Source organism: Haliaeetus leucocephalus, unplaced genomic scaffold (genome assembly GCF_000737465.1).
Source record: "Haliaeetus leucocephalus isolate CR32 unplaced genomic scaffold, Haliaeetus_leucocephalus-4.0 Scaffold110, whole genome shotgun sequence".
Lineage (NCBI taxonomy): Eukaryota > Metazoa > Chordata > Aves > Accipitriformes > Accipitridae > Haliaeetus > Haliaeetus leucocephalus.
Window position 1 is genome coordinate 3,085,113 of NW_010972546.1, and position 23,858 is coordinate 3,108,970.

The window sequence follows — 23,858 nt, forward strand, 5'->3', positions numbered from 1 at the left end:
TATAACTTTCCAAGAAAAACCTAGCAGCATCTGAGCACTGACCAATTCTCTGAACTTAGCTACAATTTTTTTTAAACGATAACTTTATGAAAACAGGTTCTCTTTCTGCTCTGAAAGTACAAAATTATTTATGAAGTTGAATTGCTTGGCAACAGAAACAAGCAAAATATTTTCTTCCATAAAAAGAAATTTATTTTCTTTGCAGTCTCATTTTGCAGGCAGGGACTATTAGAAGCAGATTCTTATAGGGCTTATTATAGGTCACTGGGATACTAAAGTGCATCTGTTTTTTATATCTTCATATAGTGCCACATACACTTCTCAGAAAGAAGACTGACACAACATTGGTATAGGCTTGTGGTTTTAAGGATTGGTTTATGTTGAGAATCAAGTGTTGGCTTTTCAGGGATTGTACTTGTGGATAATATTCTTGGTTACGGCAAGCTGGCATTTTGATATACAACAGGAGAACTGCTTGTATAGTTTTCAACACAACTATAATCCATGGCCTAAGATTAACCAGGCTGATGCATTAGTCATCACAAAATAATACTCCATTGTATTGGTATACACCCTTATTCAGGGTATGTATTTATGCAAAATGAAAATATGGAGGTTGCTCAGGAGTGCAAATACATTTTTGATTCAAGCCCTGAGCCCAATATTACTCTTTTAAATGAATGTCTCCAAACTGTCAAGTATATAAACAGGAACTGGCTGCAATTGTAAATAATACATCACCATTTCTCTGAGGAGGCCACGTTCTACACTTTAACTTTTAAAATTTGTTTTACATTAATTTAAAGGACTATTTTGAAATTAGAAATGTTAATCTTTAAAGAACAGTGGGTAATTCCATCTTTATATGGTAATGTTGTTTAAGTAACTTTATTGTTAATAAAAATGTAGTTAGTTTACTCTGAGCAAGAACACTACATGCACATAATCTCTGCATAAGCGACTTAAAATTCTTGGTCCTTAAAATAATTACTAAACCATAAGCACTGATGAGAATTCCTGAGCAATGGAAAAAGAACTGCAGATCACCCTTAGGACACAAGGTAAGCATCAAACTCCTGGCACTCATAGCAAGCAACACTGTCTAATACCCACTCTCGAGTCACCATGGTAACATTGCTCTGTTGCTGGATTGCTGTAAGACAAAGACACAAGTGATAAAATTGTTATCAATGAGTCAAAGCAAGCTTAAGGTGATCTTACTGATGTCTCTGAGATTAAGCTATTTGCTTTATCTTTGACATTTTAAAGGCCTTGATAAAAACCAAGAGTCTAAAAACAGCAATGTGGCACTACTACTCCTTTTAACAATGCAGGTAATATTGCTGCTCCAAAAAGAATAGCTGTTTGGCAAATGGTCAGGCAGGAAGTTTTGAACACCATAGAATAAACACTAAAAGCAAGGAGTGCAGTGTTATCTTTTAATTTAGGACCTCGGTGACAGAGCCTCAGTTCCTGTCTGCTCAGGCATACTGAGTATGTGACAAGCAATGAGTCTCATTAAGAGAGAAGCAACAGAAAATTACTGAAGTGCTGCCAGACTGTTCTTCACCATTTCAGAATCTTTTTCTTTATTTTCTCATTTTCCCAGTGCCGTGGAAACGGCTGTTTTTACATCATCCTCCTGCTCCATTTTTTTGTTGAACTCCACTGTAGCCTAACTAGCTCCCATTCATCCCTTAACTCCCACTATCTCATTTAAAAGTATGTTAGTCTGGAACACTTGCACCAAAGTCTCATGGTTTCTCTGGAGCATTTTGATTAAAAAAAAAAAGTAAAAAAGTAAAAAAAATTGCAAAACTATATCAGTTTAATGCTTTGTAGCTAGATATCCTTTCCAGACCAAGAAAATCTTGTCCCATCTGAGGCTTTCTCCTAGATTTTACTAATCCTCCAAGGGCATGCTTTCCCACCTTTTAGAAACTATCTCCAATCAGAAAAGTTTCTGTAAAGCTGATGATATGCAGGACAACTAAGCCAAGAATAGGATTTGCATGCCAGACTACCTTTTACGACTCTGTTGCTGATTTTTGAGATAATATACTTTGTCCACCCAGATTTTTCTTCCAAGACATACCTCCATTTCCAGATGCAGTAGGATTTTATTTCCATTCTTCTACAAACCTCCCTGATACTTAACTATTAAAAGGGCTGAGGTGATAGAGACACTCAATGTGTACCATAAACCAGTCCATGACTGTGTGTCGTTTTACCTCTATAATCAGTGTTTTCCATCCAAGCATCTGGCTGCACAACCACAACAGCAGTAGAATTCTAGGATTTCAAGATAAGAAAATAAAAATACTACTGTTATCTGTCTGTCACTAAATCACTCTCACACCTACCTGCAGAGAGTGATAACTGGGCTAACTCTGCTTCAGTGCATCACTTCCAGGAGGACTTTAAGAAGTGGTAATAGAGGGAGAAAGACATTAGCTCCTAAGATTTTTCTATGATCTCTCTCCAGGAATGCTGTGACTAAGTTAAAGCACTAAAGGCTTTTTTGCACTGGCAAGTGAGGCTCAGTGCTGATTTCAAGAGAGATTAGCTATCTGGCTTGCATAAAGTACTCTGATCAGTTTTCCACTACAAGTTAGCCTGTCTTCTAATACAGAGTGGCCAGAGCCTAGAACACAAGAACTGTTACCATGCAGTTTAGCATCATTACTGTGCAGACAGTTCTCTAACATACCTGTATGCATCAGTCTTTGACAAGCCCATGAAGGCCATATAATCTTTCAACATGCTGTGTATCACATAACTATAGACCATTCACTATGTTAAGTGTAACGTTCATTAACACTTACTGTTGCGTGTGTGAACAGATGAAGTTGCTTCACGACAGAGGCACCACAAAGCTCCACCATCCATTCTAGATGTTCTGAAGAAATGCAATAAACAGTCTATTACTTCAATATTTTATATCACATTGAAACTGATACTGTTCCCTGAGTCCTCATGTGTTTGTTCCAAGATATAAACTATCCTAATTTGAAAGAAATGTAAGCCTTAGTAAAGAATAAGTCCTTTCACTTTCTAGCCTGCTGAGGAACATCAACTCACTCTCTTCCTTCACCCTCTAGTCAGGACTAAACAAAACAAAAAACCTCTGAAAAAGCAAAGCACCACACACCCAAAACTTAAAGTCACTAACAATTTATTTCCTCTTATAAGCATGTAAGACACAAAATTAAAATTACATATCAGAAGTTAGAACTGTGATTATCTCTCATTAACAAAAGTAACCAAAGTATTTAATTTCCACCAATTTGTTAAATTGATAGTGAAGTAGGTAAGTAAGTCTAAGAGCCATAAGTAAGTGTAAGAGCAATAATTGATGATTCACTGCAGCAGGTGAAAGCACTGCATCCTCTGTAGTAATTAATGTAAATGTCAAGAGACATGAAGATATTTCACCGAGTCAAAAATAAAGTTATATCAGACAAATCAGAAAGTACCTGCTGCATAAGCCACAAAAATGGGAACAGAGGTACAAATATTTTAAGTAGAAAAATTGTAGCTTAAATTTTCAAAACATCTACTATACTTTAATCAATTTTAAACTAACAAAAAGAAGCTATCCTGCCCAGCTCTTTCTTTGTATATAAACTTCTGGCTTTGTTGTGTGTTTCACTTTTAACATCTGCTGCTAGAGAGAGAAGATTACACTGAGGATGTGTCAATTGCTAGAAAAATGATACTTAGGAACTGTTTACTAAGACAGAAGAAAAAAATGCTCAAATACAAGTGTTCAGTAGCATCTAAAGCAATTACCAGACAGCATATTAATGCTTTTCCTTCATTGCTAGAGAATCAGAGATAAACTAGATAAAAGGCCTGTTCTGAAATGCAGCAAAATTGCCAGAGCAGTTCTCTGAGGATATCCAAATAGAACACCGCTTCCATTCTATCTAGAGATATAAATGGATAAAGTTCTTTACCTACACTATACCTCATGTAGGTATTTTGAAAGTTTCAGAGTAAAAGAGGTACAAGAGTATCCAAGAAGAGGTCAAATGTAAAACTCTGGTGAACACACACAATCCCCCTCCAAATATTTTTTTTTTATGCTAAGAGTTCATTTAATTCCACTAAAATGACACACCTGTAGTCATATCAGTGAAAGGTCCATAGCAACAGATCTCAAAACCTTTAAAGATCTGAAAAACAAGGAACATATTAACAGAGTACGTACAGTGTCTTTAAAGGACAATACTTAATATGCCGGTTTCATTGCACTTCTAAGACTGGTTATCAAGCTATCACTGTTTCAAAGTATATCTGAAGCTCTTTGTAACCTACAAAAGAAAAGAATATCATAAAAAACCTGCAACCCTGTGCTATCCTATACCGATGTTATAAAAAGATAGCATTCACTCTAAGCATAGTGAGTCACTTGAGCATATCTGCTCCGCTGCTGACAGAGCTCACCTTTCATGTATAAAAATGCTTAATTTGTAAAACTCTGTATATATAGAACAGCAGAGAAATTGGAAGAAGTTCCAGATGTTCAGCTAGCATAGCAACATATCTGAAACAGTCACAGCAGGACAGGATTTTCAGCCCTGATGTGCTCATACCTTTTCAGTCAGAGACTGTCTAGCCCTCTTAGGACCTTGGTGGTTTCTCCCATTGATTACATCTCCTCTAACTTCAAAGTTCTCCTGCAACATAACAATAACAAGCAATCAGAAGTTAGAGAATGAGAACGCTTTCCTGGTCAGAGTTCTGCACCAGAACAGGAAGAAGTTGTCAGATTTCAAAACTGGAAACCTTACAATTAAGTGTGTGCAGAAAATGAATTAAAAGACTTTTCAAGAAAAATTATGGAAAGCAGTAATGAAACCCCTGCAGCATCAGATAATTTTTAAAGAAACAAATTATAGTCAGACTGTATAGTAATCTAGGAAACTGTATAAAAGAAGGGGCACACTCCAAGTCTGTAATTAACTTATCAGTAAAGTCTCATTTGATAGAAATTAATTATCAGTACATAACCTCTAGATCTTCAACATTTGTTTTATTTCAAGGCATTCACTTAGTATATAGATTAGTAACAAATACAGTGCTGCATTTGATAATTTCAGGCCTACATCCGACTCAAACTCCCATTTCTCCAATACTTTATTGAAACCTCTCAAAAACTTCCATGCAGTCTAACCTGCTACAAGAGTATGAAGAACAGCTGCATATTTTCAGTTTACTTGAAAAAAAATTTTGGTTTTCATTATAATTGGAGGCTCTTCTCCTTGCTTAAAGCAATGTGAGAGCGTATGACAATGTTAACAGCTGTCCCATATTCTAGCATTCCCAGTCAATTCTGTAGCAACTTCCCCCTTTCACCCCAAGCATGGGAGAGCCTTTAATAGCCCCCAAAAGGCCCTAGGAAGGGGTAAGATTTTTCTTCTTCACCCTTAGCTTGACAAAAGGGCACATGGATTTCATACCAGGAAGTGGGCATTTCTGCTCATTAGATACATGAAACCCATACTGTGTCACTAATGTGACATTCTCCAAAAAACTGTACTAGAGAATGAAACTCCAACTACTACCCAGGAATACAAAAATCCACCTAAATCAGGGTCATATCAAATAAGCCATTTCTACTAGGAAAGGTAGTAAATGCTGGCACAAGTTTTCAGTAGTTGGCTATTCTAAAGTTTAAAAACAAAACTATGAATATAGCTATGTTCCAATGTTATTTCCATAAGCAAACAACAGACCTTTTCCTCTATGCTGTAATCCATCAATATCAGTAGGAACACTTAGAAAAAAGTATGCCTATAACTTGTTCCAAAAAACAATAGGGCCCCTTTATGCCTTCAATAACAATGAATACATATAGCCTAGGTGTGGCTTTTGGTCCTAGCATTTGGTAAAACTAGAATCCCAGTTTTCAGTGCCATATTTCCATATATTAAATGCTTAGACGATATCTGAGGTTACTAATAGGTCTATCGACATAACAGCACTCCTTACACATTTGACATTTCACTCTTAAGATAAAAAAACCTACCTCATCCAGTATCCTTCCTTCTTTAAAGGACTGAATTACCCCTAAACAAAAAGATCAGAACAGGACAAGTCATTTTATCCAGCAAAATTGTTCTTCTGCTGCCAATAGTCTGACTTCATTGCTATGTTAAATTGAAGGTATTTGTATTAAGGGAAACTGAATATGGTATGATGCCTGAAATAACTTAAAGAATTTTTTTTACCTTTTATAAATAATATTAATTTTGCACTAACTGATGCCATGCATCTCACAGATTTAAATTAAGAAGGAGAAAAGGCTTTTGTCAGGGTAGGGAACAATCCAATGTGGTTATTTGAAAGCAGGAGAAGTATTCAGAAGTGAAAGAAGCTTGATATTGCTGTTTGTTTGGAATTTTTAAATTTATTTTAAAGTATTTAGAAGAAACTCTGCAAGACATCAGATGCCAAGACATAGAGATTTTTTTTTTTTTTTTACTGAAACAAATGAAGAGTACATTTGTGGTAGAAGGGCAGAAACCATTTAGCTCCAAACCAAGTTATACTTACACTGATAACTAACTACCCATTTGCTTCCTGCAATACCCAGAAAGTACTTCAGTGTCCGTTCACACACCAGCTCCTTATCTGCAGAGCAAACAAGAATAAGATCTCTTCCAGTTTTGCCGCTAGTGAAAAAAACAGCTCAGGTTATCGGCAGCTCTGCAGCAGCAAAATATCAAGACCATCTATAGAAAGGTTCTGAAATTCTAGTGTCGTGATTCTACTAAACTGAAGGAAATGAGCAGAAACTAATCACTGTACAGCTTCTGAACCCTTTTTTAGTTATTCAGTAGAGAGGCAAGAAAAAGCATGAATACTAGTCAAGACAGAGGACACTAGCAGTAGGATTTAGTGCCTAATGTTGGCATAAACTTTTAAGTGACTAGTCATTTAAGATCATCTTCTACTCTACCAGAACAGGCATAACTTCAGAAGGCAGGTTGTCCTATCTGTATTTTGTATGAAGACAGAACAATCTACCTCTCTAAAAACATATGGCCATGGTGTCTATGATACACTTCCTGAAGAAAAAGGCAAAAATTGAGTCCATAGATTTGGAGTAACAAGGTTTTCTGGCTCCTTTTCTATGTTGGTTTTCAAAAGCAAGAAAGGCTTATGTGATAGATTGTATCCAAACATGAGCCAGCTAGAAGTGCTTCCATGAAGCAAAATGCAAGCATAGTATATAGCATAGCCACACCCAGATTTGGCTTAAAATACTTTGCTTTTTAAGAAAATGTTGGTTAAAAAACTAGGTGGTGGGTTCAGTAGAGAGCCTAAATATAACATATGCCTAGACACAGCAATATAATAACTTAATTTTACTGATTAACGTTACACTTTTCTGAAGTCAATATAATGACATCTGTTTCAGAATACATTTGTCAAATTTGAAACTGTAGTATTGTATTGAAGTTTCTATAAAGTTCCTTCAAGCTTTTAATAATGGGATTCCTGAGGTCTACCAAAGAGCAAAGCCTAATTTAAGTACCTTAATTAAGCACGCAAATAATAGTTACGATGAAATGGTAGGGCTGCTTTGTTCCTATGGAAGCATGCCTTCACTATCAACTACCATCAGTTATACATACAGTTAAGTCCCACTTCCAGTTTTCTATTAAAGACAAGTTTCCTTCAAAAATTTAGAATGAAACAGCACTTATAATCCCCACAAGGAATTAGGAAACCAAAACAGCATCTTATTTCCAGAATGTCTGTATCCCATTTCTTTAGGGACCATCATGCTTTCTTTTTGGTTGATTCTGAACTACTTCATGTTAATGTGCTGTAAGCACCTCAAAATTGTGACCAAACAGCTGGAGGAAAAAAAAAAAATTAAGTAACATTAAATTCAAATCACACAACAAAACAAAACATACCCTCACTCTGATTCTGTGAAATAGAATGAGATTCCCAAGTTTAAACTAAAAAATTATGATAGAGAAGAAAACAATTAATACCTTCTCCTCAGACTTACTAAAATTTATTGCTGAACTGTCTGCTTGTTGGTTAGCCTAGAGTTAAAATTCTATACAGTGTGTAAATATAGGATTTGTTCACATAGCTCCCCACAAACCTGTTTTCATTATGACATGGGTTGTTCCTTCAGTAATGTGATTAGATAAAGTGCTCCGAGTTTTTCTCACAAACTTCTGGACCATCAACTGAAAAGTAGTTAAGAAAATTAACAGCTAGCAGATTAAAAAACCCCAACAACTCCAATTTATAGCAGTATAACATAAGATAGTTACTTCAAAGTAATGGTTTTATTTGTTTTGGCATGCAGAATATACATTTCCTTAAAAGTCAATAATTTTGGCACCATTCAACAGGCTAAAGTAAACAAGAGCTCTTGGTCAGTAGTTTATAAACCAAAAGCCATATCATCCTGGAAATGGATCATAGAAACAGGCTTATTAGCAATTCAGAATTGATTAATTACAGAAATCCTCACTATGGATCAGAATTTGGGTAAAGCAGCAGCATCTGAGAACATTAAGGGAACCAACAAACCAAACAGCCCCCACCCCTCCAATCCCCAAGGCTTTCTAGAAATAAAGTCCTCTTGCTTTGGAATAAGGTGTTTTTCCCCTAGACAGTAGGCAGTCATTTAAAAAGTTCAAACTTCACTAAGCTTTAGTGCTGTTTACAGGCAGCATTCTTCATATCTTCAGGAGTGAAAAAGTTTGACCGAGTTGCTTTATTACTAATCTGCCATTCCTGTAAGACTGGTTTCCAGGACACTTAGATCTCTCTATGTTGAGGACTATAGTGGTAATCAGAACAATTAACAAGTGATCTCTAAAACTTCTGAAATATACTTACATGTTCACTTTGATTTAGACCTGAAGCCACAACAGACATTTCTTTCCTGTTAGTCACAACTGGACTTGTAGCATTTTCTTTCCCAGCTGCATTGTGCAGAACAGATGTAGGAAAACACACACTCCTCTTCGATTTACATTCTTGAGCACAGCTTTTATTAGCGTTCTGAACTACAACAGAACTATTTGTGACTTCTGCAGTTTGAGGGTTAAGAAGCCTTATTGAGGAGGAAGCATTATTTGGACTCCTGGTCACATTTCCAGAGAGATTTGGTAAGACAGATACACTGTTTAGCCTGGTCCCAGATTTCTGTTCATCTGTGTTTTCTGAAGGAAAAGAGAAATTACTCCTTGAAACAATTTCATCCTTCTTGTAGTCATGGTGGAAGACTGTTTCTCTACCTTTTAAGTTTAAATGCTGCAGTCACTTCCTCTCCTTATTTGTTTATTACTTTATCTTTGCCTCTATCATTACTTTTTCATAATCTATACCTGAGACACCAGAATACCGGTGAAAATTTTAGTAGCGTATCTGTCAGGAAGTACCAATTTATATGTAAGACAGGTAATAACTCCCATTACTGTCAAAATGTTGTCCAACTCCATCCTGATGGGCAGCTATATGTTGGGCTACCAAACAAACCCAACCAAACAAGAATTAACATCTTTTTAAATTGACCAGGAATATATAAATTAAAATCATTATTTACAAGAAAGAGTTGTATCTTGCTGGTATGTAAAAACATGAAAAAAGCAGAAATCAAAATATGTTGGATCCCTCTTAGATGTTACCTGCTTCAAGCTGACACTGACTATATTTTTGTACTGCTTCCTGCACAGGTTTTGTCTTTTCAGAAGGAGCTTTGTTCTTCAGAATACTGTCACACTGAAGGGCTTTCTCCAAATCTGGTCTCTTTAACAAACAGGATTTAGAAGATGGAAGCAACAATTCTGGACACCTTGAGAGAGGGAAATCGGTTTTAATACCTTTCTTACTCTTCTAAGTATCAGAACCATGTAGCAATAGCTAAGCTATCATAACTGCTCAAAAGCTGAGAGGTGTTTATTTCAAGACTTTTTATTTTTTTTAATACAAGATTAGAAATAAAAGTAAAACAAAACAAAACAAATTTACCTTTCTTTTTCTAACTCCTTGATTTTACTGTTGAGAGAATCACTTGGCATAGTATGGAAATCATTGGCTGAAAATCCCTTTGAACTGCTGCATTTATGATTTTCCAAATTTCCTTCTGAGGTTGACTCTGCCCCTTCAATAAAGAAAAATAATTCTTAAACAAGCAAAATAAAAGCAACTGTTCTTAATTGATTCTTCTGGTAAGAAGTCAAGCATACTCCAAAATCTCAATCCAGATACACTTTAGAGAGGCAAGTGTCCCAAAACAGAAATCTACACAAAATAGTAAGCCATCTGAAACATGGCTAACAACTACATTTTATTTCACATATTAAATCATCCACAAACCTAACATGTCAGCTGTGTATTAGGTGGAAAAAGTAGGATGTAAAATGTGCTGAAGGCAAATTTACACTATTTAGTGCAATTTGTTTATGAATCCCTTCAACACATTACCATATCTCTGTTCACAAGCAGTAGAGAGGCATTTATTTGACAGCTAGATGCTTGTAATTTTTAATCAAACCATCAATAATTCTAATCAGTTTAAGTTTTCATGAGTCAGAAATCCATATTCTAGCATAACAACGTAAACATGCATTGTATTAATGAAATTATTTTAAGTAATTTTCCCATCTGAAGGAAACTAATCATTGATTTGCTGACTTAATCTTCAAGCAGTCTATTTGTAGTTAATCTTGCGAATTTGGCCTACTATGCTTAGAAATGTCACATTCCAAAGCCTTCCCTATGAAATATTCTCAAACTGTAGTAAGGTTGAATGCCATGCAATTCAACCAGCTTTGTTAACTAAGCATGGATTGTAACCAGTCTCTTGGTATTAAGTATACTGTTAATGTTTCAATGGCTCAAGATGTCCAAAAGATGAGATAGAGGGAAGGCTGAAAACACAGTGCAGCTGTTAAATGAGTAACACAAAATCAGAAGAGGATCACAGTGAGTTTCTTCAACAACAAATGGCCCTACTTTCCTGTCAGGAATCCAGGTATCAAAGCAGCAGCCACAGCAGGGAAAGATGCTGTTACATCAGATTTTTGAATCAATTGAACAAACTACTGCGTACCTTTCAAAGGCTCAACCTCTTCACTTTTCTTTTCTTAGCTCTCTTTTCTCCACAAAGGAGCTTCCTGATGCAGACTACACTCTTGACAACAAAAACTAACACACAAGCAGAAGACGTATTGGTGTAGATGCACCATATTGGCTGACAAACTTCACATTTTTTGTACTTTTTTTTAAGATAGAGGTTAATCTAAAGGTCCATACCTCACACTGTACAATGCCATCATTCAGGAGATTTAAAAGCAATCTACAGATCATTTTGTGATATTTGACTAACACCCACAGCAGCGATGAAAGCCTTTGAATTTAGACAGAAAAGACTCCACAGTGAAAACCATACACAAGTAAAGGCATAATAAGACACTAGATAACTTCGAATTTCAGGATGTTAAGTTATTCTAGCTGCCCTCAGAAAATAAAGATAACTGACTGAAGTAAGACAACAGAATTAGAAATAAATTTTTAGCAGCAAGTAGGATAATAAAGCACTGGTACAATTTTAGTATCTAAGAGTTCAGAAAGCATTACATCTTTGGATGTAATCAGCATTGGGTGCCTTTCTAGAACACTGAGAAGTTCAAGAATGAACATCTGGACTTACTGTAGGCTTTGTTCAAAGAATGCTCTATGCTCTGTTGCAGACAGGTTGTCAGAACAGTAATCTCAGCATCTGCCTTGCCTTAAAGAAAAACCTTAAATAAAGCCGTTTCACTATTACTTACATAGCTGGCAGCATCTCACTTTATCCTCAATATACAATAAGCCTTTGGCAATTACTAAAATATTCTTCACTATTTATTTATTGCCTTGTGCACTCTACAGCTAGGAACTCTACATTCACGTCCCACTCAGGGGATTTACACACCACTATAGGTATTCTCCTCTTCTTTGCCGATCAGCACCCTGACCTATACTGTATTACTTTTGACAGCCAATACATACCCAACCTAATTTCTGTCTTGTTCCTTGATATGCTAAAGGACAATTTCTACCACAGCACTAGAGGCCAAGTCCTTTTGGGCATTCAGCCACTCTCCCAGTCCCTTACTCATTCCAGTGAAAGAAAACAAGAGTACAACTAGAACTGACAGAACAGCAACATGGATTAGTACTACCAAGCCACAAGGCCTACTCACACCATTTATACAATCACATCATGTAATCTCACACAGATATGTAACAGGAGTTTTTGAGACTAAGTGTAGTAGCCAAGTTATAAATAAAGCATGTATATCTCACTGAACAGCTGAATTTAGGTAAAATTCTGCTAACGTATCCATTTTAAATTAACACTATAATTTGTGGTAGAGGGAAAAAGGACTAGTAATAGTCACACAACTGTTCCTAAGAAAGCTGGGAAAGGTTTTCATTACTATTTACCTCTTTCTTGTCTCATTTGTTCCATTTCAAGTGTTCCTTCATTACTGGAACGTGGCAGTTCCCTATGGATAGGTAAAAACATACAGTCCTGACTTCCATGCTGCTTTAGCACTGCTTCAAGTACAGCCATTTCTTGCTGAAGTTTTTTAAGGTTATTTTGCATAGCATTCTTCTGCTGCAAAGGATACACAGTTGGGCCAACATTAGCAAACTCAGTTTTAAACAGTAAGATTAATTTCTTTGACAAACGCTTGAAAATTAGAGAGCGCAAAATTATTTTGAATCATTTTTTTACCATGTGTTCAAAAGGTGACTGTGGTGCTTTTACTATTAACAAATGATGCACACATACTATGTTAAAAGCAAAAAAACCCAAAACAACCGCACAGTCATTTTGCTGTTCAAATTATTTCAGTTTAGATGGCTCACCAGAGTTTAGTCAGTCAGGAAAAACAAACAAACAAAACCCCCTAACTTCTGCACAGATTTCCTTAAAAGTAATTTTGTCCCAACTGCGTTAGTTTGCATTAGCCACTTAATTTAAAATTTAATAATGAACATCAAGTATTGAGTCTCTGCACTTTCCACCATTACTGAAAGCCCCAAAGACTTTTTAAAAGGAATAAAATATTTCATCCTACTCTTCCTTACTTTCTCTCTCAAAAATTACAATACCCTCTACTAAAAACATGCCATATACACCTCCTTGTAAGAAGAGCTCAGGGCTTCAAAGGATCCTTTTAAAAACCAAAAACCTTCACCATACAGGATAAAGCAGTCTACAGAGCACTGAATACTACATTTGTAGCTCTAGCACTGGCACCATGTGGAACTTCCTTGTTACTGAATCAATTAAAAAAACCCAACGAAACGGAAAACCCCCACCACATAACAAACCAAAGAACTCCCCACCAATCCATATTGCCACTATTCCATTCAATCCAGGTATATCCTAGAATCTCTATCAGTGAAGCTACATCAGCGTGCAATGTCCTGCCAGTTGACCACATTTCAGTCTTGACGTACATTAAAACCTAAAGGGCTGTTAATCCTGAAGAGAGAGATTTGGCATAAGACCTACCTTGAAATTAGAGGACATTCCCCCCCCCCCCCCCCAAACAAACACCCCAAAACCCCCAGCTGAACCCCCCCCCACGCCAATCACCCAATACATAAAGTCAGGCCATTAAGCAGTAATCAGAAAATAGTAGAGAAAACGTACTGTGCTAGATGTACCTTTCATTGGACACTGCCTGTTGGGTGTTGTATCTATAATATTCTAATATGGAATGATTTGATTTCAACTTTCTGCTTAGAAGGCAAGTCTCCATGCTTCTAAATATCATAATGTAGCAATCCTAACCACCAATCATTATAAATTCCTATCAATAAAGCTTTTAAATACAGGAAGCTGAGGTTTCCAGCACTGGTCAAGTGTGGAGATTTGTTAACTAGCATATTCCACAATTAAGCACTGTAATCAACACCACATAACAAGTTATGGCCATTAGAATGTGATGTTACCATGGAAGACAAAGTTGGACAAATAATGGCATAGAAGCAGTTCTACAATTCTTCATTAATTATGCTCTTAGAAGTAATCTAGTGACACAAAGAATTATGATTAAAGCAGTTTCCCACTACGCTGACTTCACAGCTTTCATGTACTTGCTTATATCCTAGAATGCAGCTAATTTTAGAATTTAGTGCATAAACTCACTCACCTGTGTAGTAAGGATTTCACCCTGAGAGAATGGTCCACATGAATCTTCTACATTACTTGTTTCACTGTCATATCCAGATGCTTCACCTTGAAGGTGGAAGAAAATCTGAGTTAGTTAAAAAAACCAAACCAAACAAAACCAAAGATCATCCATAATCTCTTACCACACAGACCTTTCAGTCAACTGTTAACTATAATGATAAAGTGACAAGTTTTGAAAACACGAGTTAGAAGCACAGATCTACTTTTAGTGAACACTTTGAAGAATACTCTGTCACACATATGGCAAAGTAAATAGAACTCAAAGTGTTTCAATAGTGATGAAAGAGTCCTAAATATTTATGAAAGCCATAAAAAGGTCAAAACAAGCACTACAGAATTCTACATCCCATTGCAACAAACATTTCATCTGGGGAAAGAGCTTAGGTAGGCTTTATGAAATTTTGCTGATAAATGCAAGTATCACATTGCAGTAAGAAAGCTAGCATTTCACTCAAAAATTAATTCCCATCAGACAGACTCAGTCTTGCCTCCAGTGCCCAGTCTATTCATTTTTGCTCTGAACAGAGAATACTGGAAGAACTTAATTTTTAGGAAATAAACCACGTAGGGTTTTTGTTTGATTGTTTAGAGCCGATATACTGTTTTAAAAGACCAAACACCACCTAAATACAGAACAAAGTTCCCATGCAAACACCAAAAACCTAGATGCAATGACATTACAAACACAACCGCAGAGATAAAAATCTTGGTTTGTACCTAGGTTTGCTCCCATGTTTGGGTCTTCTTGGCATTCATCTTTAAAGTTAGTTTTGTTTATCTTCAGCCCTCCATTACAACTCTGAAAAGCTTCTTTACTCTCATTCACATTGCTCACTTGTTTGGATGTATGAACTTGTATTGAAGGTTTCTTCAGCTCTTGTGCTCCATCAACTGATTCTTCAGACACGTTGGACTGGGAAGAAAATAAGTTGACTGAGCATTCCGACTCCTGGCTTGGTGAAACACACCTATTACTTAGGGCGGCTTCAGGCATTTTCTGCATATTATTGTCATCATGACTTCCACTGAGAGGCAATGTGATGGGACTTACTGAAGACTCTACCACAGATGTCACTTGCTTACTGATCTGCAAAGGTGTGCTTACTGATTTGCCAAATATTAATGTCTGAAAACACGGGAAATCTTCATCCTCACTAGATTCTTCATCTGAAGATTGCAGTTTCTGCGCTCTTCTTCGAGGTCTTTGAATACATTGAGATCTTGGCTTAGAACTAACATTTCTATTGTGTAGTTCTTTTACCAGCACATTGTCACTTCTTTTTACAAACACAGCAGATCTCTCTCTCCTATCAGTTTCAGAAAAGCTGCTGTTCTCTTCAATATCATCATCAAAGCACAGTAAGCCATCAGGGGTTTCAGACAAACCTGCAAAATCACTATTCCCTTTAAGAGGTTCTTCTAGAGACTCTGTAACTAAACACTCAGGCATCACTGTGCTAGTGGTTTGGGTTGTTTGTTCTTCATTCCCCTTTACTTGTTTTCTTTCTCTTTTGCTACCTTTTTTCCCAATGACTTCACAGCTGAATTCAGCAGGCCTTTGCTGACAAGTTGCAGGACAAATCATTGACCTGGACTGAAGATGTAGTACTGGTCCTTTTCCATCAACACCTTTGGCCTTTCCTGCTTGATTGCTTTCTGAACTGAAGCATATTTCATCAACTGTGTTTAAATTCATTCTTCTGAAAATGTGCTCTTCTGTATTATCCTGATCACTTTGGCTTCTATTACTTTTGATTGGATTCTGTCTCAACTCATCTTCTATCCCTGTGTCAGTTGACAGTGCCTTTCCATTTCCCTGCTCTCCTTTTTGCGATCTGTTTTTGTCTTCGGTCCTAGCAGTATCCATTCTTAGTGGTGTCAGATTCCCTTGATTTGCAACCTGTGAAACATCATCTTTATGTTCCCCTGTCTGCATACATTCCGTGTTGCTGACAAAGCAAGTCACAGGACTAACACAAGCAGATTCATAGGTCTTAAGCTTCTCTTTCTCACAAACCCTACTCAAGCTTTCAGCAGTTTTCTCTTCTTGCAAGTTTTCTGTTTTTAAATATTTTCTATGCTTATTTTCTACCTGATCAGCACATGATCTCTTTAAAGTTTCAGAAGCAGCATCTTCTACTGCACACACCTTCATCGAAGTAGGATAAAGGCTAAATGATACGCGTTTTGAATGCCTAAATATATTTCGCAGATACTGTGTATCTAACTCGCTATCTTCAGCTTCCTTGGTCAATTCTGAAACATTTTTAGCCATTGGCAATTTTTCAGTTCTAAAGTTCCCTGGAACATTTTGTTTATCATGTGCACTATCCCATGGAAATGTAGTACATGATTCAGTCATCTCTTCAGCCAGGTGGGAAGCAGTTTGCACAACAGCCATTGAAGGAGACTGCAGGAGGAAAGGGCTACCTAGTATTTCACCTTCTTGAGAAACTGCATCAGGTGCAAAGGAACTACAGTTTGAATGCTGACATGAAGATGTAGGATTGAAGAGACTTTTTCCAGTTTCTGCAGTGTCAGATGAATTCTTTAGACTAATCTGTATTTCCTTTGCTTCCAGATCACCACCCTTCAGATTAGCGAGTGGCTTGTAACTCAATGTATCCTGGGGCTCACACAAGTCTTGGCATTCCGAAGTGTGAACCAACACATTCCTTTGGACTCCAAAGAAAGACCCTTCATGGTCACTGTCATACTTTCTTGCTCCCTTAATTACTACTCCTTTTCCTGTTTCTTTTGTCATTTCTTCAGAAAGTAATTGAAGCCTCCTGCTGCGCCTGACTTGTCTTTGCTGAGAATCAACTCTCCTTGGCTCTTCGCTGCTTGGATAGCTATCAATCTGTGGCTCAGCTGGATCAGGGGAAACAGAGTTTCTATCCACTAACTGTAGAGTACACATGGTTCTAGTAGAACGCCTGCACCTTTTTGCTGCAGAACTTCTTTTTTTAGTGCTTTTCTGATCACAATTATTCCGTTCTAGCTCCTCATCACTGTGCTTGCCAGTCACCTTTTCAATAGCTTTTTTCCATGTAGATCCTCCTCCTTCCTCAAGTTCTGTGAGTGTATTATCCTCTCTATTCTCAGAGAGGCGATTCTCATTAACAGCAGAACTTTCATCACATCTTTTCTTTTCAGTGTCTTCAAGGCACCAGTTAACACTTTGAGGGCACCCATTTGCCTCTTCTATATCTTTTTTCTTGATGAAATCCTCAGGTTGCAGGACATGGACAGTCTTCCTTTTTCGTTTCAGTCCATCTTTGCTGGAGTTATTCAAGCACTTATCAGCAGCTGTATCTTCCTTTTTTGTAGTAGGTAAAATGTCTCTCAAGCTAACAGGGGGATTTGACTTCCTGTCTCTCTTGTATGTTTTCCCAAATATTTTGTCTTTGATGCTATCTGCTGTTTGTTTTGACCATCTCTGGTTTCCTTCAACCACTGCAATTTCCATGGAATCTACCATAGGGTCAGTCTTTTCTGAAATACAGGAATCTTTATCTGATAAATATTTGTCTCCTTCACCTGAAATATCAGTTGCTCCAGCAGAATCATCCTGCGAAGAATTGGAAGACAGAATGTCGTTGCTTTTTGAAAACCATTCATTGACTTTCTGAATGCTTCGCCTCAGTCTCTTCCTAGAGACTTGATTCAGGGTAGAACAGTGAAGCGTCCCTGGCTGAAGCAGTTTCTCCAGAGGAAGTTCTTGTTCATGGAAAGAATCATTCTCAGGTTCATACATTTCCACAGCTTCCACACTTTGTACAACAATACCTATTCCCTTGCTTTTATCCAACCTGCTCTCTGAGCTATCTTTTAAGTCAAACTCTTTGCTTTTACTATTGCACTGAGTTTGCTCTGCATCCATTTCTTCTGTGTTCTTAAAGAAAGATGTGTCCCCATTCCTTAAGGGACTGGCATTACCTATTCTGTCAGACTGCTCTGTGAGTAGGTCTACAGCAAGAACACTTAAAGGAGAACTCTGGTATTCAGTCGTATTCACTTGGCCAGGTTTGGCATATTCAGTGATGCTCCGAGTGCTTTTCTTGCTCAAGCCTTCTTTCGAGAAATCGCTTTCACCTGAAGATTTATAGGTATTATAAATTATTGAGCCCTATTTTACACACACAAGAACAATGACAAGCTTCATGGCTACTTTGTTTTAAAAGAACTGTTCTTATTTCCCCCCCAGACAGAATATTACACTGCACAAATATCCTTCTAGAGAAAGATCAAATTACATATGACATACGTTCATCCAACTTCTTACATGAATTACCAGACAGTGCTCTCAACTTGTATTAAAAAGGATAATATGGCTTATGTAGAATAGATTAAGTTTTGCACGTTGATAAATTTACTTTTTTTCCCTTCTGTTCCTGTGCACAGAATACCTACATTTTAAATAGTCTACAGGTACAGTCTTGTATTATACTGTCACTAGCTGTAGGCATCAACAAAACTACAACATACAAGACTGCAAGTATACATAGTTAATCATGTCAAATCAAATTGTTAACTTCTTGTCTTTCTTTCAAGCTTAATCGTTTTTGTCACCAAAATAACAAACACACCTATGACATTTGGTAGAATTATTTCTTTAGCAGCCAGCTTGTCAAGCTGTGTATTGCAAGAATATTCGTTCCCCTTCTCAGCACTCTTAAGTTCTTCTGGCTTTTCTTGAGATGAAATCTGAAGTGCTTCTTTGTCTTCTAACCTGTTGGGAAGGGAAATCTACTTTCATTACAGAGAAAACCACAATAGACAGAAGATGATACTTAATTTTCCCTTTTTGCTCTCCAAAATAGTTTTTGGAGAAGTCAGGCTGCATGATTGGCACTCACAACTAGATCCCTTCAGAGTTTCAGGCCATTCCTTTAAAAGATCCCCTCCCACATTCCTGAATTTAACATTTACTTTCTAAAGCATAGTAGATGCTTTTCTCTTTAAGATCTAATGTCTGTGTAAGCAACAAAACGTTTAGAAAACGGCTTTAAAGCATATTATATGACAAACTGATGGGAGTCAGCTACCCATTCTACCCTGATGCCCTCGAAATTGAAAATCACTTGTCAGCTTGAAGAATTCTATCAGTCCTATGCTAAGAAACTAAAACATAGGAATGAGAATACTGAACTATTGTCTTTAGAAAATATGAATTCCTTAATCACCTTTACTTACCCTGTATTGCTTGCCTGTTTAAAAAGCTCTTCAGATGAATCAGAGCCTAAAGACAAATCAGCTGTTACTCTGGTTGAAATGATTCAGAGAAAGATGACTTGCCAGATTCAGTGTTTATTATCACAGCAGCATGCATGCTTAGTTCTTTCTAGAGGTAGATGCTTTCAACTTTTATCAGATGAAATCAAGTTCAGTTGTGCAGTATTTTAACTAATTATAAGGATTTCTATATATAAATATCTACATAGCTCCAGCATAAAATTCTGTTTAAATACAGTGACTGGTAACAGAGAGCTACTAAGAGTTAATTAACTAAGACTTAGTTTCCAATTTCTAAATTTATACATGAAACAGATGCTAGTATTTAGAATTTTGAACTGGAAGTCAGAGCAATATATTTCAATATCTGTCTCAGATCCTTTGATTGATCTTGGAAGAAACAGTAAGGGAAAAAAAAGGCAACAAACACTATCTGTTAAAAGAAGCAATTCCTTCCTTGAAGGAACAGGGAGAAAATAAACTACGCACAGCATCTATCTTGTTTCTTGCAGCAGTCAGCAGCAGATAATAAGGAAGTTCTGAAAAGCTAAGATAGACAGAAATGAAATATTCTTTTCTCAATTAGAATTCATTCTTATCTCTAGTTATTAGCTAGACCCTCAAGCACTGGTAACAAGGCTTAACATTCTTTAGAAAACAGTAGTTATCATAGTTACAACAACTATAACTTTTTTTCACACCTGTAAGAATCTTCTCTTCTTTGGATCTTGTACACTGAACCTTAAATGTTTACTACAGCAGCATTACTTCCTACAATATAATAAATTATGTAAAAAACCCTTTGATTTACCAACTTGGAATTGTCTATCATTTGTCCCTTTGTTCTCATTTTGGGTGTTAAGGAGAAATTAGTGTTTATAAAGACTTTGAACTTCATCAACCTTATTACTTTGCAAGCTTTATACGTAAGCTCAACTAGCACGGGCAACCGATCTTACCAAACTCTATATAAATCCCTTTTTCAGAGTCACATTTCTGGGTTTTGTTTCTTAGGGGACGCCTTTTGACCCTGGTATCTGCAAGCTGTGTATTCACATTAGCTTCCTGCTGACAGGAGAATAGAAAGGAATAGTTATTTATAACAGTAGGCTATTTCAAAAAAATAAATAGTAATTATTTGAACTACAGCAAGGTGGGCTGATACATCTGAACTAAGTATTTAAATTGGCAGCCTCTATACAAAAAACCAATACATGTAATTTATCATACTGATATCAGTAATAGAATGTGTTAATAGAAACAATTATCATGCATTTAACAGCTCAAATCTTTAACAGTTTGATCTTACGTAAATTTCTATTCAGCATCAAGCAGATGAGACAAGAAACAACGTACCATGAGCAATCTCATACACACAGCAATCACCTTAAGTTTGGTAATGTCTTAAGAATTCTTAAAACAGATTTATGGTCTTATCACTATAAAAGTAAGAAGCCTACCAATAGTTAGACAGCCTCATTAAACAAGCAGTACAAAAAAGCTTTCGATCCTAGTTTCAGTAACAGATTATACCAACATTATCTTTAAGTTCAGGTCATTTTACACAAACAACTTTTTAAAGTAGGTTAGGAAGACAAAAATATTTAGATGTCCTTGTCTGGAATAATATTCAAGTCAAACAGTGATCTGAAAGAAAACCAAAATCTCCTATTCCATTCATTTATGTATATGCATGTATACACATTTCAAATAAAACACTAAACTATCCACAAAAACAAATTGGGGAAAAAAACAATACCAAGGTGCAGTTTTCTTGTCCATTTTCTTTAGCACTTTTTTTCCTGTTTCTGAAGCCCTTACTTTGGATGACAGAACTTTCTTTACACAGGAACTCAGCAGCATTGGCTTCTGTGGATGTTTTAGGAAAGTGATGACTGTTTAAAACTGAAAAATGTCAACAGGAAATAAAAGCAAAAACATGTTCTTACACTGAGCACAACAGCAGGTATTATACATTAATAGCCTTGCATAGACCCTATGCAACTGGCACATATCCAGCTAAAATACAATTATCAAAGAAAGAAATCCAATTGGATTATTAGTCTGATTGTTCTTTGAGTACTTTTCAAATATTAAGTAAAATCTTGATCTTGCCAACTAATTTTCCCAACCAATTTTGCTTATATAGATAATCTAGCAAGAACAGGATCCAATACTAGTGATTTTAAAATGACTGAACAAGTTGAAAAGAATTTGAAAAGAAAGTCTAGTTTTTTATAGCACAATATATTAAGAAAAAAAAAACCAAAACAAAATGCACAAACCACCACCCACCCACCCACAACAACATCTTGTTTCCCAAAATATAAACAAGCATTTGCCTGACTTGCCAATACCCTTTACAAGACACTGAGTACTAGTAAGGATAAATTTGGATTCCAAAAGGATATACCTGAATGGGACAAGTTAACATACACTGTTACAGCACTTGCTAATTCAGGCTCTTAGACTAAGAAGTTAAAGCTGCAAGGTTGGGCATAATCAAGAGCAGGGCTTTGCCACACAGTTATAGATTAAATATTATTTGGTACACATTCAGCTGTATTTCAGGAACTGAAAATAAGATTGGCTGGAGTCATCAAATGCACAGTAAAAACCCTTAAGACTGTTCAAGAGGTTATTGTAGGAAAACCTTGGGAACTTAATGGAACTTATGCTTCTACATCCAAGAAAAATTTTTTTATAATTCTTCCCATATTGAGTACAGCACAGTAAATGAGATACCCTGCAAATAATTATGATACAAATGCCAAAACCTTATTTAAAAACCCCTGGGGGTATACATTCACAACACTTACACTTTACTCCAGTGTCAAGCTCAAATGCATGGATAGTTTCCAACAATCCCTCAATTAGTTGCTTAAATCTGGAATTTTCTTTCAGACTTCTGAAATAACATCACCACATGAGTTGTTTTAAGACAAACGTATGGGTCAATTATTAATAATTTTCCTAGAATTTAGGCTGAACAAATAAAGGAGTAGAACTCCAAAGCGGAAGATGAGACAATGAGAAATTGTTGCCAAGGAATAACACCACAATTCCCCAAAACAACCATTACTACGGGAATTAAAACTACCACAAAGTGAAAATTTCATATTTTTCCCTACATAGGTTTAGCACAGAGAAACTAGTGTAATGACTGAACAATAATACAGTCTGTACTTGATAGCACAAACATTTGCTAAGAATGGTGTCTTCATCTGCAATCACTTGAAAAAAATTAATATTGAGGTAAGGCACTAAAGAGTTACTGCTTTAGAAACTGACAGTTTACTTAATAACCACCTTTTCCTGTTTATTTCTGTCTTCTGCTAAGACATTTTTAAGACAATGATTAGCTTTTCCTTAAGAGTTCAAACTTCTCATCCTCAAGTCCACTTGCAAAGATGCATTACCTCTTGGTAACTTCAGTCTTACACAGAGGACACTGTATCAGCCCTTTTTTCTTTTTGCTGAGAAGTTTGAACATGCAGAACCTAGGGAAAAAGAATAATTACGACGGTAACAAAAGGGAGGATTTTATTTTCTTTGAAATCGAGCCTAGGCATGCACCACTTAGTAGAAATCCTTCATTATCAAGCTGAATACCTGTATTCTTGTTCTGATGTTACAATGAATTAATCAATCCCCTTTGACACATCTGTGAAACTGCATTTATTTCTTATTCAGAATTGATTTTCCCCCTAAAATAGCTACACATTAAGTTATCAAAACAGAGTATACATCATTAGCACTAAAGAAAACAAGTATACATGGAGAATAAGAACAGATTGACTAAGCATTGCAATTACAAGTTTTCAAACCTACCTGCAGAATATGTGATCACATTTTGTTGAAACCGGCTCTTCTACCACATCCAAGCTACAAAAAGAAAAATGAAGGAAAACAAGAACACAGAAGTTACATATAAAATGGGAACAACAAAATAAGATTCAGAAATAGTCACTTTTCTGAACTTAAAAAAAAAATCTTGGTCAGGAAGAGGAGGACACATTTGACTATTTTCATTTGAGAACCAGGTACATTAACAAATACTGTCATTATGTGATATATCTATCTATCTATCTATCTATATCTACTAACTCTTCACAATCTTTGTCTGCCTCTGGCAAAAAGACAGCATTTTTTGGAAATGCCAGTTGCAGGAAACTTGGGTGTTAGAACGCTAATGTCTTCTTTTTCAATGCTGACCTCCTGTGACAAGAATAAAGGACAGTGTAGTTCTGTTGGGTTCAGGAGCCCACTGGACTCTTATTATGTTTGTATAAACCAAATGCACAGATGTGTCAACACAAATAAATACTGAAGTTATTTCTCTGCCCCCCCCCCCCCCCCCCCCCCCCTTTTACTTCATCCC

The 23,858-nt window shown here is 36.4% G+C and overlaps 1 protein-coding gene across 1 annotated transcript in view; it reads right to left on the reverse strand.

Moving 5' to 3' along the window:
• Positions 1–1,049: 1,049 nt before the first annotated feature.
• Positions 1,050–23,858, reverse strand: part of BRCA1 (breast cancer 1, early onset) — a 25,906-nt gene continuing 3,097 nt past the window's right edge. The window contains 20 exon segments of the mRNA XM_010585642.1: positions 1,050–1,153; positions 2,232–2,292; positions 2,826–2,899; positions 4,124–4,178; positions 4,599–4,682; positions 6,035–6,075; positions 6,562–6,639; positions 8,132–8,219; positions 8,881–9,206; positions 9,672–9,838; positions 12,471–12,652; positions 14,202–14,287; positions 14,960–18,337; positions 18,832–18,974; positions 19,439–19,484; positions 20,437–20,545; positions 21,237–21,382; positions 22,297–22,385; positions 22,897–22,977; positions 23,309–23,362. Of these exon segments, the coding sequence (XP_010583944.1) occupies positions 1,050–1,153; positions 2,232–2,292; positions 2,826–2,899; positions 4,124–4,178; positions 4,599–4,682; positions 6,035–6,075; positions 6,562–6,639; positions 8,132–8,219; positions 8,881–9,206; positions 9,672–9,838; positions 12,471–12,652; positions 14,202–14,287; positions 14,960–18,337; positions 18,832–18,974; positions 19,439–19,484; positions 20,437–20,545; positions 21,237–21,382; positions 22,297–22,385; positions 22,897–22,977; positions 23,309–23,362 (5,392 nt within the window).